Below are 12,657 nucleotides of genomic sequence, written 5' to 3'. Positions count from 1 at the left end.
GTGCAGCTCCGACGACGCTTCAGTCCAGCTCCAGCGGCGCTCCATTGCAGCCCCGGACGGCGCTCCAGTGCAATTTGCGTCGGCGGCGAGCAGCGCTTCAGTGCAGCGCTGCGTGCTGCACCGCATCACCGGCGGCGAGCGACGCTCACGCTCCATTGCAACTCCGTCGGCGGCGCTTCAGTGCAGCTCCGCGTGCTGCACCGCATCACCGGCGGCGAGCGGCGCTCAACTGCACTCCGGCCTCTATGCTGCCTTGCAACACCGGCGGCGAGCAGCCCAACCTCTCATGCGTGCTGCGTTGCAGCACCGGCACCAACGAGCTTCGCGACCGGCGTGGGTTAGGCTCGATGTGGATGCAGTAGACGCGACCGGCCCAGTGCGTGGCATGAAGGCCGTGACCCGTGAGAGTGACAACGAAGAGCCCAAAACTGGGCTGGACACTGAAAAGCCTACGATGGGTGTTAACTAGGGTTAAATAAAGGAGAGGAGTGTCTCAAAATAAAAAAAGGAGATGACGTCTGTTTTTTCGAGGAAATTCAAAATGAATGCATATTACACACAAATTCCATAAAAAAGCATACACACATATTCTATTTTTTAACACATACATGTCTTATAGGTGAGTTATAGATTATTTAATTTTATGAAAGAATACCTTCATTTTTCCTCTACAAAAAGTGGATCCACAATAGCAAATTGTGCGTCCAATTATCGACATATTTGTTTTCTGTGTAGCCCACAAATATAATTATGCATTAAAATATTTTATATAGTTCACACGCATATATGTTTGATGTAAACAAAATCATGATATTATTTTAGATTTCAAAATATTGTTTACGTTTCTTTGGCAAGTCAAGCTTCATCGAGTCGGGTAGCTATTTTGCATGACACACACGCATGCACGCACACACACACTATTGGAAGGAAGGTAGATTTCACCGTAGGTTTTTGGTTGGGCGTAGGGGAACGTTTTTATTTTATTTATTTTTTTGCATTGGTGAGATTGATCGACCGGATAAATTTGGTTGGGTGCAGGGTAGAGCATATGGATGAGTTTTTGTTTCTTTCTTTCTGGAATGCTGCAACTGTGACTTGGGGTATCATTTTGCTCTTTCCTTTTCTACAATACGGATGGTTAACAAAATCATGATGGTGACATTTCCCTCTTGGCATGTGATTTATTATGCACCGCCTTAGTTTGGAGCACAGATTGTGTGCATGCTTTTGATTTTCCTTTTATGTATAGAAGAAATTTGCACATGTTTGGGGAGTTTTTCGAGTTTGCAAAAGTGAAGTGAATATAGTTTTTTACAGTACAATATTGAGATCTGCAGAAAAACAAAAACAAATAAAAAATAAGAAAATTGGAGAAGTGGGGTATCGATCCCCATACCTCTCGCATGCTAAGCGAGCGCTCTACCATCTGAGCTACATCCCCACGTTGACAAATTTACTTAGCAAACGCTTTAAAACTAACACTTCTCACCATATCCCCACATTGATCATGGAGCTTCGCTTTTGGGCCAACCAATGTTTTGAGATATAGTTGCAACAGCGTCCGCTTCTCTACCATCTGAGCTACAACCAATGTTTTGACATATAAATGTTTTGTGTGCGAAAATGTATGCAATTTTTCTTACATTGTTCTTCTCTAGATATTCATAGGCGGGGACAGGGCTGCGAATATTATATCATTGAATCAAGATGTATGACCAGCAAGGGACTCTTTCCTAAATGGAAAACCTTTATATGTCTTTTCATGTTTGTTCATCAATTAAATAGTCCCATCTTATTTTTTACTCTGAACCCACCAATTTATATCTCTCTCCGACTTACCAATCAATAAGCCATCGAATTGATAAAACAATGGATGAATCTGATTTATCCCTTGAGGAAAATCCCGATTAAAAGTTGCGCAATGAGCCAACATCGTTGGAAGAAATTATTCATGAATTAAATTGTGCTCGATTAAAGGATGCACAATAGCCAACACCGTGGAAGAAATTATCCACATATTAAATTGTGGGCATCAATTACGGGACCTAAAATGAAATTTTGAGCATGAGGATCCGAAGTGTCGTGGTCGATTAAAGACTGCGTAATGAGCCAAAACCATTGGAAGAAATTACCCATGGATAAAATTGAGACATTAATTGCGGGTCTTAGACCGAAATTTCGAGCATGAAGATCCGATGCAATGAGCCAACACCGTTGGAATAATTTATCCATGGATTAAATAGGAGCATTAATCGCAGGACTTCAACTGAAATTTCAAACATGAGGATCCAAAGTGTCGTGCCCCATTAAAGACTGAGCAATGAACCAACACCCTTGGAAGAAATTGAAATATACTTCTAAAAATTTATTTTATTGCAACGCACGCATGTGTGCTAGTAATTCTTAAACTGAAATTCTAATCAGAACACGCACGCACGCATCACATGACCTATAAGACATCACCGCTCGCCTCTCTCCTCCGCAGCCTGGACATTTTCTTACCTTCACGCTCTCTCTTCTCTCCCTCGATTGCTTCAATGAGAGATCCCCTAAGCCGGCGACCGATTGTGCAGCCCCAAGTTGCACTCCTGCTCCGACTCACCGGAGCCCCCAACTTTCAGTAAGTCCATGGCCCCTACGCACACATCTCTTTTTTTTCTTTGTTGTCGTGGTGACTTTTTTGTGGTTTTGACAGGGCAATGTTATGGAAAGGCCAATGATAGGCGCCGGCGCGCCAGCCCAAGTTTCGGCCGGTCCGCTGCCGAGCGTTGGATCCGTATGAAATCAACGGTCTACGTATAGCAACGACTAAGTCGTCTTCTTCCTTCCGTGCTCGTCACCAGCGCTCGCGCCTGTGCTTGCCGGCCACCCTCGCCCCGCCCAGCGCTCGCCCCCGTGCTCGCCGGCACCCTGCGTCGCCCGCGCTCGCTCGCGCCCGTGCTCGCTGGCCACCCCGTGCTGTCCACGCTTGCTCGCGCCCGTGCTTGCCGGCCACCCTCGCGCCGCCCATCGCTCATGCCCGCGCTCGCCGGCCACCCTGCGCCGCCCGTGCTCGTCGGGCACCCACACGCCGCCCGCACTTGCTGGCCACCCCCGCCCACAGTTAATCGCCATCGAGCTTGCAGGTCCACCATGAAAAAGGATGTAGCAAAAGTCCTTGACGGACGTAGCAAAAACTACAACTGTTATAACAAAAAAATGGTCGCTGCCGTCAGTCACGGGATGCAGCTTGGGCGTGAATGAATGTAGCAAAATCTGTAGCGGGTTCCAGCAAAATTGCCGCCGGTACCAGCAAGAAAGAAAAGGGGTTGTAGCACTAGTGTTCTAGCAAAAAAAAGTCTCCTCCTTCCTCAGGCGATATTCTCAAGCGTGAAGCACCTCACCTGGTCGCCTCTCATGACGGTTCCAGCAAAAACTACAACGGTAGCAACTTGGTGCGTACCCGCTTCCAGCAAAAATCCAAGCCGCTTCCTGCAGTTCTTCATGATGGTTCCAGCAAAACTCCATAGCGGTTGCAGCCAAAAACCTCGCCGTCATAGCAATTTGAATTGCCGGTTCCAACATTCTACCACCACCGGCTCCAGTAAACTCGATGGGTCGGCTGCAGCAAAACTCGAGTCTCCGGTGACAACAACTTGTTTTGGGATCACCACCGGCTGCCGCTCTCGCTGGCCGCCGTTGTAGCATGGTCGCCGCCGGTTGTAGCACCCCACTCCGTGCCGCAAGTTGTAGCAAAAACGTCGCCGGAACTCGTCCGCACGCTTGAAGCACCATGGCCTTGTGAATGAATGTAGCAAAAACACGTCGCCAGTAGTAGCAAACAAACGAGGCTGTTGCAACAAAAATGTCGTCCTCGTCGTCGCCGGGCACATCTCAATCAGTAAAAAAGCGCCATGACCTCATGAAATGGACGTAGCAAAACACACAGACGGTAGTAGCAAAAAAAATGACACGGTTGTAGCAAAAATGGCCCCCATCGCCGTCGCCTGTCGCAACAATGGCCGCCGTTGCAAAACCAGAAGACGGTTGTAGCAAAAATCTTCGCCGGTAGAAGCAAAAACTGATTACGGTTGCAGCAAATCGCCGTCGCCGCCGTCGTGAGGTTCAGCTCCACCTTGATGGATGTAGCAAAAATCTTCGTCGGTAGTAGCAAAAACCAACTATGGTTGAAACTTTAATATGTACCGTTGAAACATTTTTGTCAATAGTTGCAATTCTTTTCCACTTGCGGGGGTGTCAGCTGCAGCTCCGGCCATCGCTCGTCGCACCGCTTAGCTTGCAGCTCGCAACATCCGGTCCTGGCCCCCGTCACGCTCGACCATGGCGACAGGCGCAGGGCACGAGGGCGCTTCCATGGCGACGAGGTTGCAGCAAAAAGGGCATGGGATTGGGGTCCTGTGCTGGTTTGCACCGGCCGCAAGGGCGCACACGGCTGCACACGAGGCTGTTGGTGCTCGCCGGGGAAAGAAGATGGTAGGTGGTCGGTTGAGGTGGAAGCAAGAAGATAAGATAAAAGAAAAAAAACACAGAAAGCGAAGGATAGACGCACGATCCCTGTGGGTTGATTGAGCGCACGCAACGCGGCCGGCCGAATTGTTCGGCCGGCGCGCCGTTCTGAAACGTTTCCCTTATGAAAATCACCGCACCGGCAAGCTTGACAAGAGGGAGGGGGTGGAGGAGGGAATGGATCTCCGAAGAGGCACTGCGGATCCACCGGTCGTGTATCCGAGCAAGCATGGTTGTATCTTATGTTTTTTTTAGAATGGTTGTATCTCATGTATGGGCCCTCGTGCCGGACTCATGGGCCCATAATCGATCCGAGCCCAGAGCATCCCTCCTCACTCCCCAGCCCAACTTTATAAACCCCTCAATACATCCGGGCAGAGGCAGGCCGCACTCTCCCTCACTCTCCGTCTCCTCCCCAGCGACAGCGAGCAGTGAGCAGCGGGGCGCGTGCGGCGTCGGTGCGGAGAGCGGCGCGGCCGACTCCGGCGGGCGCCTCCCGATCACCGCCGCCTCCTCCTCCGCGGGCAGCCGCAATGGCGAACAGGGGAGGGAAGGGGTCGTACCCCCCGTCCAAGTCAGGTGACCCCCCTTTCGTTTTATCTCCCCTTTCCCCGCAATGGCAAGGGATTAGGGTTTGCAGAACGCCGAGGGTTTTGTTGTCACGAATGATACTGGTGCCCCGGCGGGTGGGCATCGAAGGGGATATGAATTTTGGCTATTGGAGAAGGTTTAGATCCAATCTGATCGGTGCGAGGGCTGATGATTCGGTTGCTTACGTGGTTTTGGTCGGATTTTGTTATGGGTGTGTGATATATCGACGGCAAAACATAACTGTTTAGTCCTGTAGGGGATTCAAAGGCTTTCGAGCAGTAGCGGCAGCGGGGCGGGAGAGTTGGTTATTCAATTTGTTGCGGGCTTCTTTCGACTGTAGGACTTTTGGATTGTGGAATTTTCTTCCTAGCACAATGCCCTTTGGATTGTGGAGTTGGATTGGATTATCTGTTTATGTGCGCTCATAGAAATACATCTGGCTAATATTTGTTACCAAATTAATCTTAACAACTTTGCTACTGGTTGTGCAAAAACATTCCAGTGAGCTTATGCATCCCGGTCCCCTTATCCCGAGCGTCCATAGTTATAGGGACCTGTGTCGCTGGATTCTGTAAGGATCGAGTGGTACGTTAATCTCGGACGGGATTACAGGGTCCCGGACCGTGAAAGGCCTAATTCCTACTAGGGTACTGTACCTGCTGGCCCGTGCTCCCTCAGATAAAGACAACGCATATAGGCGACCCGTGAGTCCGTGACACAGTACCATAGCAGTCGAAGATAGTGTGCTGTACTCTGTATTTCTCTCCAGAGGAGAATGCTGGGCGGCTGGGGCGGATTTGTTTGAGGCAAAGGATGGAGAAGAAACTGATCTGAGTGGAGGCATTAGTTGCTGGATAGGGAGGAGGAGGTGATTCAGCCGTTCGCCCGGGTCTGCCGCCGCCGGCGGCCTGGACGCGCATCGCCGAGGTCCAATTCTGGCACCGGCGGGTTTCATTGCGGAGCCACCAGTTAATTTTGCGTGGATTTAATTTTGGGTACGAGCCCCTTGTCCTGGTTAGGATCGAGCGGGAGAGATGTGAGACCCGTTAGTTCTGCTCCTGACACCGCCTGCTTGGAATTCTGTTATTCGACAATGGCCGAGAAACCATCAGTGACGACGGATCTGTGATTTAGCACAAGAGTCATATAGAGCGGCCTCAGCACATATGAATCGGGGAATATAGATTGGACCCCAACCCCATTATAACCATAAAAGACATATCGTACGGTCGTCAGGAATGGCACTGTCAATGTGGCCGTCGCCATGGGAGAGCTGCATCAACCCCCCCCCCCCCCCCCCCCCCCCCCCCCCCCCCCCCCCCCCCCCAATGGGTGGAGAGGAACAAGAACCCTATGACGCGAATCGACCGTAACATACTGCTGTCACGGTAATGGATCTGGATAAATCGGTTGAAAGGTGTGCGCATCTCGAGGTTCAGCAGCAGCAACTGACAGCCAGGATTAGCGTGGCCTGGGTGCATAAGCTCAAAAATTCTGCATTCATTGGTTGTGTCACACTCATATGTGCGTGGGTTCTTATAATTTGGTGTATCAAGGAAAACTGGAAAAGTAGATAATTGAGTTGATCGTGACACGGCTTGCTCAAAATGACAATGCATTAAACGTTGCTGGGCATTGTGGAATCACTAGCAGCCTTATTAGGTTTTGGGTCTGTTTGCCTGTGAATAAGGTAACACTAAATGGATCATTTGTGTTTGTGGACAAGTGCATGGCTAAATTTAGCGATTCCTAAGGGTTTTAGTCTAACGAATGGTCCTTCCCTTCAACAAGAGAGAGAATATATGTGGATATGTCTTGCATGCCTTCCTTGGAAGAAGTTTTGTTGATTTTGGTGCAGTTAAGCAGTAAGCACATAAGCTTGGTCTGTGTATTTAAATTCCATGCTTGAGCATCTTGGTGTGTGTGTTTTTTAATTCTGCTATGCAGAGGAAGGTCGCCTGTTAATGTAGGGCATATTTGGTTGGTGACTAATTTTGCCACACTACTTCTGCCAGACTTGCCTTAGCTTAGGTACTCAAATTCTTAGCCTCACTTTGGATTGCCCGAGGGAATTTCGCCACACTTTTTGTCTGTATGGCATGTGGACTTATTTTGAACAAAAGAATCTTGCCTTAGGTGTGGCTACAACCAAACACCCACCTAATTTGATCAAACTTGCCTAACTTGATATGTTGTGGCAAAGTGTGGCAAGGTGTGGCTGGAAACCAAGGAGCCCCGTAGTTAATCCAACCTTCACTATTTTGGTAAAGGAAAATCCTTGGATCAAATGTAGAACTAAACTAGAAACTGAGGTATATACCTATTCTGAAATATCACATGTGTGATATGCTCGTGGTTCTGTGATAGTTAGTGTTTTTTCTACCCGTGTCAGAACGGCTTACGACATGCCGTAAATTCTCTCTCAAGAATATACTACTTTGGAGAGCATGATGATTTATCCCTTGCATATTTGAAATGGTCCGAGCACTACTCACTTGGCCAACGTATGATTGGCTTTAACTTCTTTTACGGGGTAAGGGCTGATGAGTCTTTGTGCCTCACTAATATGCTTGGATGTTTACTAGCAATAGGTTATCTATTTCGCAGCATCTTAGAAACACACACTACAACCTTGTTGTCTTGTTGAAATGCGTGGAATGGAGTGATGTACATGCATCAAGTCTGCATATTGTACTGGGTATTTTTGGAATTAATTTAAAATAGCAATATTTAGCAGCACTATCACCAAAGGACTAGCCATGGGCATGGGTGCGTGGAAGTTAGCTATTCACGTGGCAGAGCCATGACTTGGTTTCGAGATCTTGTGGGTTTCAAGTCTAGCGTACCGCAACTTGTTTGGAACTGAGAGGCTTTAAGTCAAAATAAAGTGAAATTGCGGGGCACAACAGCAACAAGACAACCACCGCCTATATCTTGAGTTATTGACCTCCATTTCCGCTTCATCCCACCTCCAACTTTCCTCCTCTTCTCCTCTTCTCCAGATCTACTCCACCGCCGCCTCCCATGGTGTCTCCAGCCAGAAACCTTGACCCTAATCCGAACACTAACAACCCCGATCGTCCCTTCGACATGGGTATTCTCTTCGGTTCGCCTCCTAACCCGGCGCCTACCACCACGCCCATGTTCCCTGCCGCTGCCGTTCGGCTACTCCCACCCCTCAGTCACCTCTCCCTTTCATGGCGTCCCCTACCTCCACCACATGCTGGATCTTCACCCCCTATGCCCCGCCCAGCAATCTCCTTCCCCGTTCCAAACTTAAATGGAAACCCTAGCGCCGCCTTGGGTGGCGGCTACCTTCACTACCCGCAGCATCTCCGATACCTCATACCCTGCTCAGTCAACTCCTACATGCGTAACCTGAACCTGAGTGTTAACCTCAGAGCCGCCTTGAGCCGCCTGCAGGATCGCCAATCTCCCATGGCCAGCTCAGGCAACTCCATCCACACACTGAACCCAAACACAAACCTGAACCTGAGCGCCAACCCCAGCGCCGCCTCGCACGGCCACTACCTTCAGAACACGCAGGATATTTGACAGCCCATGTCCTGCCCAGTAATATCCTCTGCCATGCCAAACCAGAGCGACAACCCCCGCACTGCCTCAGGTGCCAAACCCGAACATAATAAAGGTATTTATGTCTGACATGGAAGTTTTTTAATCTAAGATTTTTATGGTATGTTCTTTTGTCGTTCAGTTTTGTGATCCTGCTATATGATGATTGGTGATTTTACATCTTTATCAAAATGAATGATGTGTCAGTTGAGCTTTCGAAGGCAAGTTTAGGGTTTGACAGATTTCTTAACTGATTTATTCTGACAGGAGCATTGAACGGAAGGCAGATGGTTCTAATTTCTGATGATTCTGATTCTGATTTTGATTCTGATGGTAATAATATTGCCCAATCTCGTCATTAAACATTTTTCGGGCAACAGTTTATTTAAATCTAGTTTTACTACACTTATCACAGCTCTGCTTCATGAGAAAATCCTTTGGTATTTGCTTTTGTTATAAGAATATCACTTGTGTCTGCCCGCACGTTCCGAGCTATCTGTCTGACATGATCAGCATCCGTTGTGTTTTATTTATCACTGTCAGAAAATTTCATTTGTACGGTTGTACCCTGCTACCCTGTGGTTTAGGGCATCTTTAGCAAGAAGGTAGTAAACTTTTATGTTTGAAAACATGAAATGATACTTTTTTGTTCCAGTAAAGAATCATTTGACTAGAAGAGTACCACGACCTTCTACGCTCGCCAAATACTTATCTTGGCAACCTTCATAGGATTGATCAAATACTACAGAAAAAAATGTCGGAAGAGAATTATATACCATGTTTGTGGTTCCCCTTTGGTTTTACTTGCAGATGATTCGTTGACTATTTTTTCATAGTTGATGTTATTTACCATTACATTGAGTGTGGAAGGACACTTCATATCGTTTGTAGTTGAGGGCAAGACACTGTTGTTTTTTCACCAATTTATGGTTGTGCATAACAAATGGTAATCATTGAGCTGCTTACATTGTAACTGTTGCAGTATTTGATAGGCCAGGATATCTGATCACAGTAAATAAATAATTCAATGAAACTGAATAAGTCAATGTGAATAATATATTGATATATAGTTGAAAATATACAAGAACCTCATATATCACTGCCTGTATTTAGATTTTTTTCGAAGAAGAGGCTCCCCCCACACACTCCAAGTCAAATGGGAAAGCTTCATCTGATAGCCTAAAAACTGGTGGAAAGGCTTCATCCTTTTCTAATGGTATGTATGCATCATTTTGTACTTTTGCTATACATTGCTGATAAAACTAAAAGTTCTAGTTATACAATCGATTGCCTTTCTGTGTCTTGCATATCCTTCTTTCATGTATTATGTTCTCATAGGAGAAGGTAGCAAAGGAGGGAAGGCATTTAGTGCTGGGAAGGGTGGGAAGGGCTCCGCATCAAATGCAAAGCCTGCAATGTCTGATGCAGAACTAAAGCTTCAGCTTGGTCAGTTCCTTCCATTGAAATATCCTCTATTTTTCTAGAAGCTTATTTTTTTATCATAGTAACCTTAATAGTAGTTGAAGTTCGGTAGTTTATGGAATTTCAGTAGGCTCTTTACTTGAGAAGTTCTGTATAATGAGATTGTTAGTTTTACATCATTTGAAACGGGCAAACATCTTATATTATGATTTTCAAACGTCCCTTCTGTCTAAACGAAAAATAGGCAAGCTGATTCCCGCATAACAATTGGTTGCAGATATGTCTCCAAATTCTATATTGTTAACGAACTGTGAAGCAGCAGAAATGTTGCAGAAAATTCAGGGACATATGGCTATCTTATCAGAGGATCCAAAGATAAAAATTCCCGAGTAAGGAACATCTGTTGTTTTAATTCTGTTATGTTCCGCTAATAATTGTTTATGTGGTGTTCTAGTCTGTTAGCTTGTGTGCCTTCATGTTTACTCTTTTCTTCTTGCACCGGCAGGTCGTTCGACAAGGCCTTTCAATATGCAAAAGAAGGAAATCACTTCACCTCTGCGAAGTTGGTGAAAGAAATCCTGGAGTATCCTTTGTTTTGATAAAGAGCTAGTATTGGAGATTGCATGTGGTTACGCAATTAAATTGTTTTGCCAAGCAACCACTTTGTAGTTAATTTCCTTGACTCATAGCTGCAGACCCCTTAAAGACTATGGTGTTAATGATGGCGAGGTTCGTCACCCTTCTTTTCCTCTCACCTTCTTGTATCTCATTTCCCTCATCTCAACATGAAATGGCTTGTTGTACCTGTAACAGATATGCATGATAGCGAACATTGGGCCTGAGACCATTGAAGAGGTTTATGCACTCATACCGTCTCTCAAGGTCAGTGTCTTTTGCTGACATTTGGGATATATGCCATTTTATATATTACCAGGAACAGGAGCTCAGTCCTGCAAAATCCAAATTTCTTTGCACAGGCCACTAGGTCGATCAATGAAGGCAAGATCGCGGAGGCCCTTACCGCCCTCGCTAACATAAAAGCCTCCAAGTGAACCTCAGCTACACAGGTAACCCGAGGGCAAATCTTTGAACCACACCTCTTCCTGATCGCTCGCCTTTCTTAATGATCTAAATTTCTGAATTGGTTCTTAATCTTAAGCATACATGCAGGCATGCAGCTGATCAGGCAATGAAGAATCCGCAACGGGTGTCTCCGTGGTGTATGGATGTTAACCGAAATTCTTTTGAGGGCCGAAATCAAGTTGTGTGTTGTGGGAACCGTACCATGCTTAGGTCTGGATGGTTGAACTTTGACTTTTGTAAACTAGCTCAGGTTTAGCTAGAGTGGTTGAAGTGATGTACTCTGAATTGCCAAGTGGTACCCGATGGTCTGGCTCGCCTGGATGATGAAAACTGTTGTTGTGGCCTGTGTGTTTATGCACCTCTCCTTGTCTGTTTACTTTTCTGAGTCGTGTTCTTCTAGCTGCAGTTTTTTACTTCTAATTTGGGAAGTAATATATTTCGCAGAGCTGTTTGAAAAGGATTTTGTTTTCTGTAGACGGCAGCTCTGGTAGGGCAGATTGAATTTGTAGGTTCTATTGGAAAAGAGACAAGCCAGACAGACAACAAATGATTCAACTGTCCTCTTCATTGATGATGATTTACATTATATGTTAGAATAATTCCGAGGCACTCCGTGGATCATCTAAGAACCAAGCAATTACACGAGCACGACACCGAGATTTGTTAACGAGGTTCACCGATATGGCTACATCCTTGGGGGCCTGACTATGGGCGCTCCTTCCCATAACACCGCTACAATACCGCACCCGGTCGCCCTGGACACCGGCACATGCCGCCGGCTTCCCCTGCGTTCCGGTGCTATTATGTTGGCATATGTTACATCGTGTGCCTAGCCCCGCTATATATGAGAGGCCTAGGATACAAGTGTCTTATTAGGACACGCATATCCTATCTAAACACAATACAACTCCAAGTCCAACTGTAACCTACCTTGTACATAATATTTGACACAACTCTAACAAACTCCACCTTAGCGAATATTCTTCACCATCTTGAATTCGTCCATGCGTCAAACTTTCATGTACATTGGACTTAAGCTTATCCCATGAGTACCGCTGCTACTCCAAAGACTCCATATGACTCCACCTGCAATTTGTAGTCCCTTCTTTTCTTGACAACAGTCAACACTCGAGCAAAATTAAGTTCCTCGTCACTCTAGTTTGTGCTCCCAACTTCCAGAGTATCCGTCCAACGTCATCACACACTGATCACTGACCTACGTGAAAGTGAATAACTCACATATTGAGTGTCACACATAAGAGTTACCCGAACTCAACATCACCGCTCCTTTCTTGACCGCTTGTCTGAAACTTGAAGGAATTTCATCATTGCTTATAGTCATCCCGAGTCCAATTCGCAGTTGTCTCACCACATGTATGACCACTAGAGCCCTGGCCCGTCTCCATGTCCGTGCATACCGCACACCTCGCCACTATTACCGCGTCGAGCCTCCGCTGTCCCGGTCGAGTCTTAAGGGTCGCG

At 46.6% G+C, this 12,657-nt stretch overlaps 1 protein-coding gene and 1 non-coding gene across 2 annotated transcripts; one reads left to right on the top strand and one right to left on the bottom strand.

Moving 5' to 3' along the window:
- Window positions 1-1,368: 1,368 nt before the first annotated feature.
- Window positions 1,369-1,441, bottom strand: TRNAA-AGC. Its single transcript has one exon. It is a non-coding gene; the product is annotated as a tRNA-Ala (tRNA).
- A 7,515-nt stretch (window positions 1,442-8,956) lies between these two features.
- On the top strand, window positions 8,957-11,400 carry LOC125515683 (DNA-directed RNA polymerases IV and V subunit 4-like). Its single transcript, XM_048681199.1, has 9 exons — window positions 8,957-9,003; window positions 9,784-9,886; window positions 10,009-10,116; window positions 10,370-10,481; window positions 10,598-10,675; window positions 10,788-10,821; window positions 10,906-10,974; window positions 11,070-11,159; window positions 11,271-11,400. Exons 1-8 carry the CDS (start codon window positions 8,974-8,976, stop codon window positions 11,142-11,144), a joined length of 609 nt encoding a protein of 202 aa, XP_048537156.1. The 5' UTR covers window positions 8,957-8,973; the 3' UTR covers window positions 11,145-11,159; window positions 11,271-11,400.
- The last annotated feature ends 1,257 nt before the right edge of the window (window positions 11,401-12,657 follow it).

The sequence above is a fragment of the Triticum urartu genome, chromosome 6 (genome assembly GCF_003073215.2).
Source record: "Triticum urartu cultivar G1812 chromosome 6, Tu2.1, whole genome shotgun sequence".
NCBI lineage: Eukaryota > Viridiplantae > Streptophyta > Magnoliopsida > Poales > Poaceae > Triticum > Triticum urartu.
Note: the sequence above shows the minus strand (reverse complement) of the source record. Positions and strands in the feature narration are given on the sequence as shown.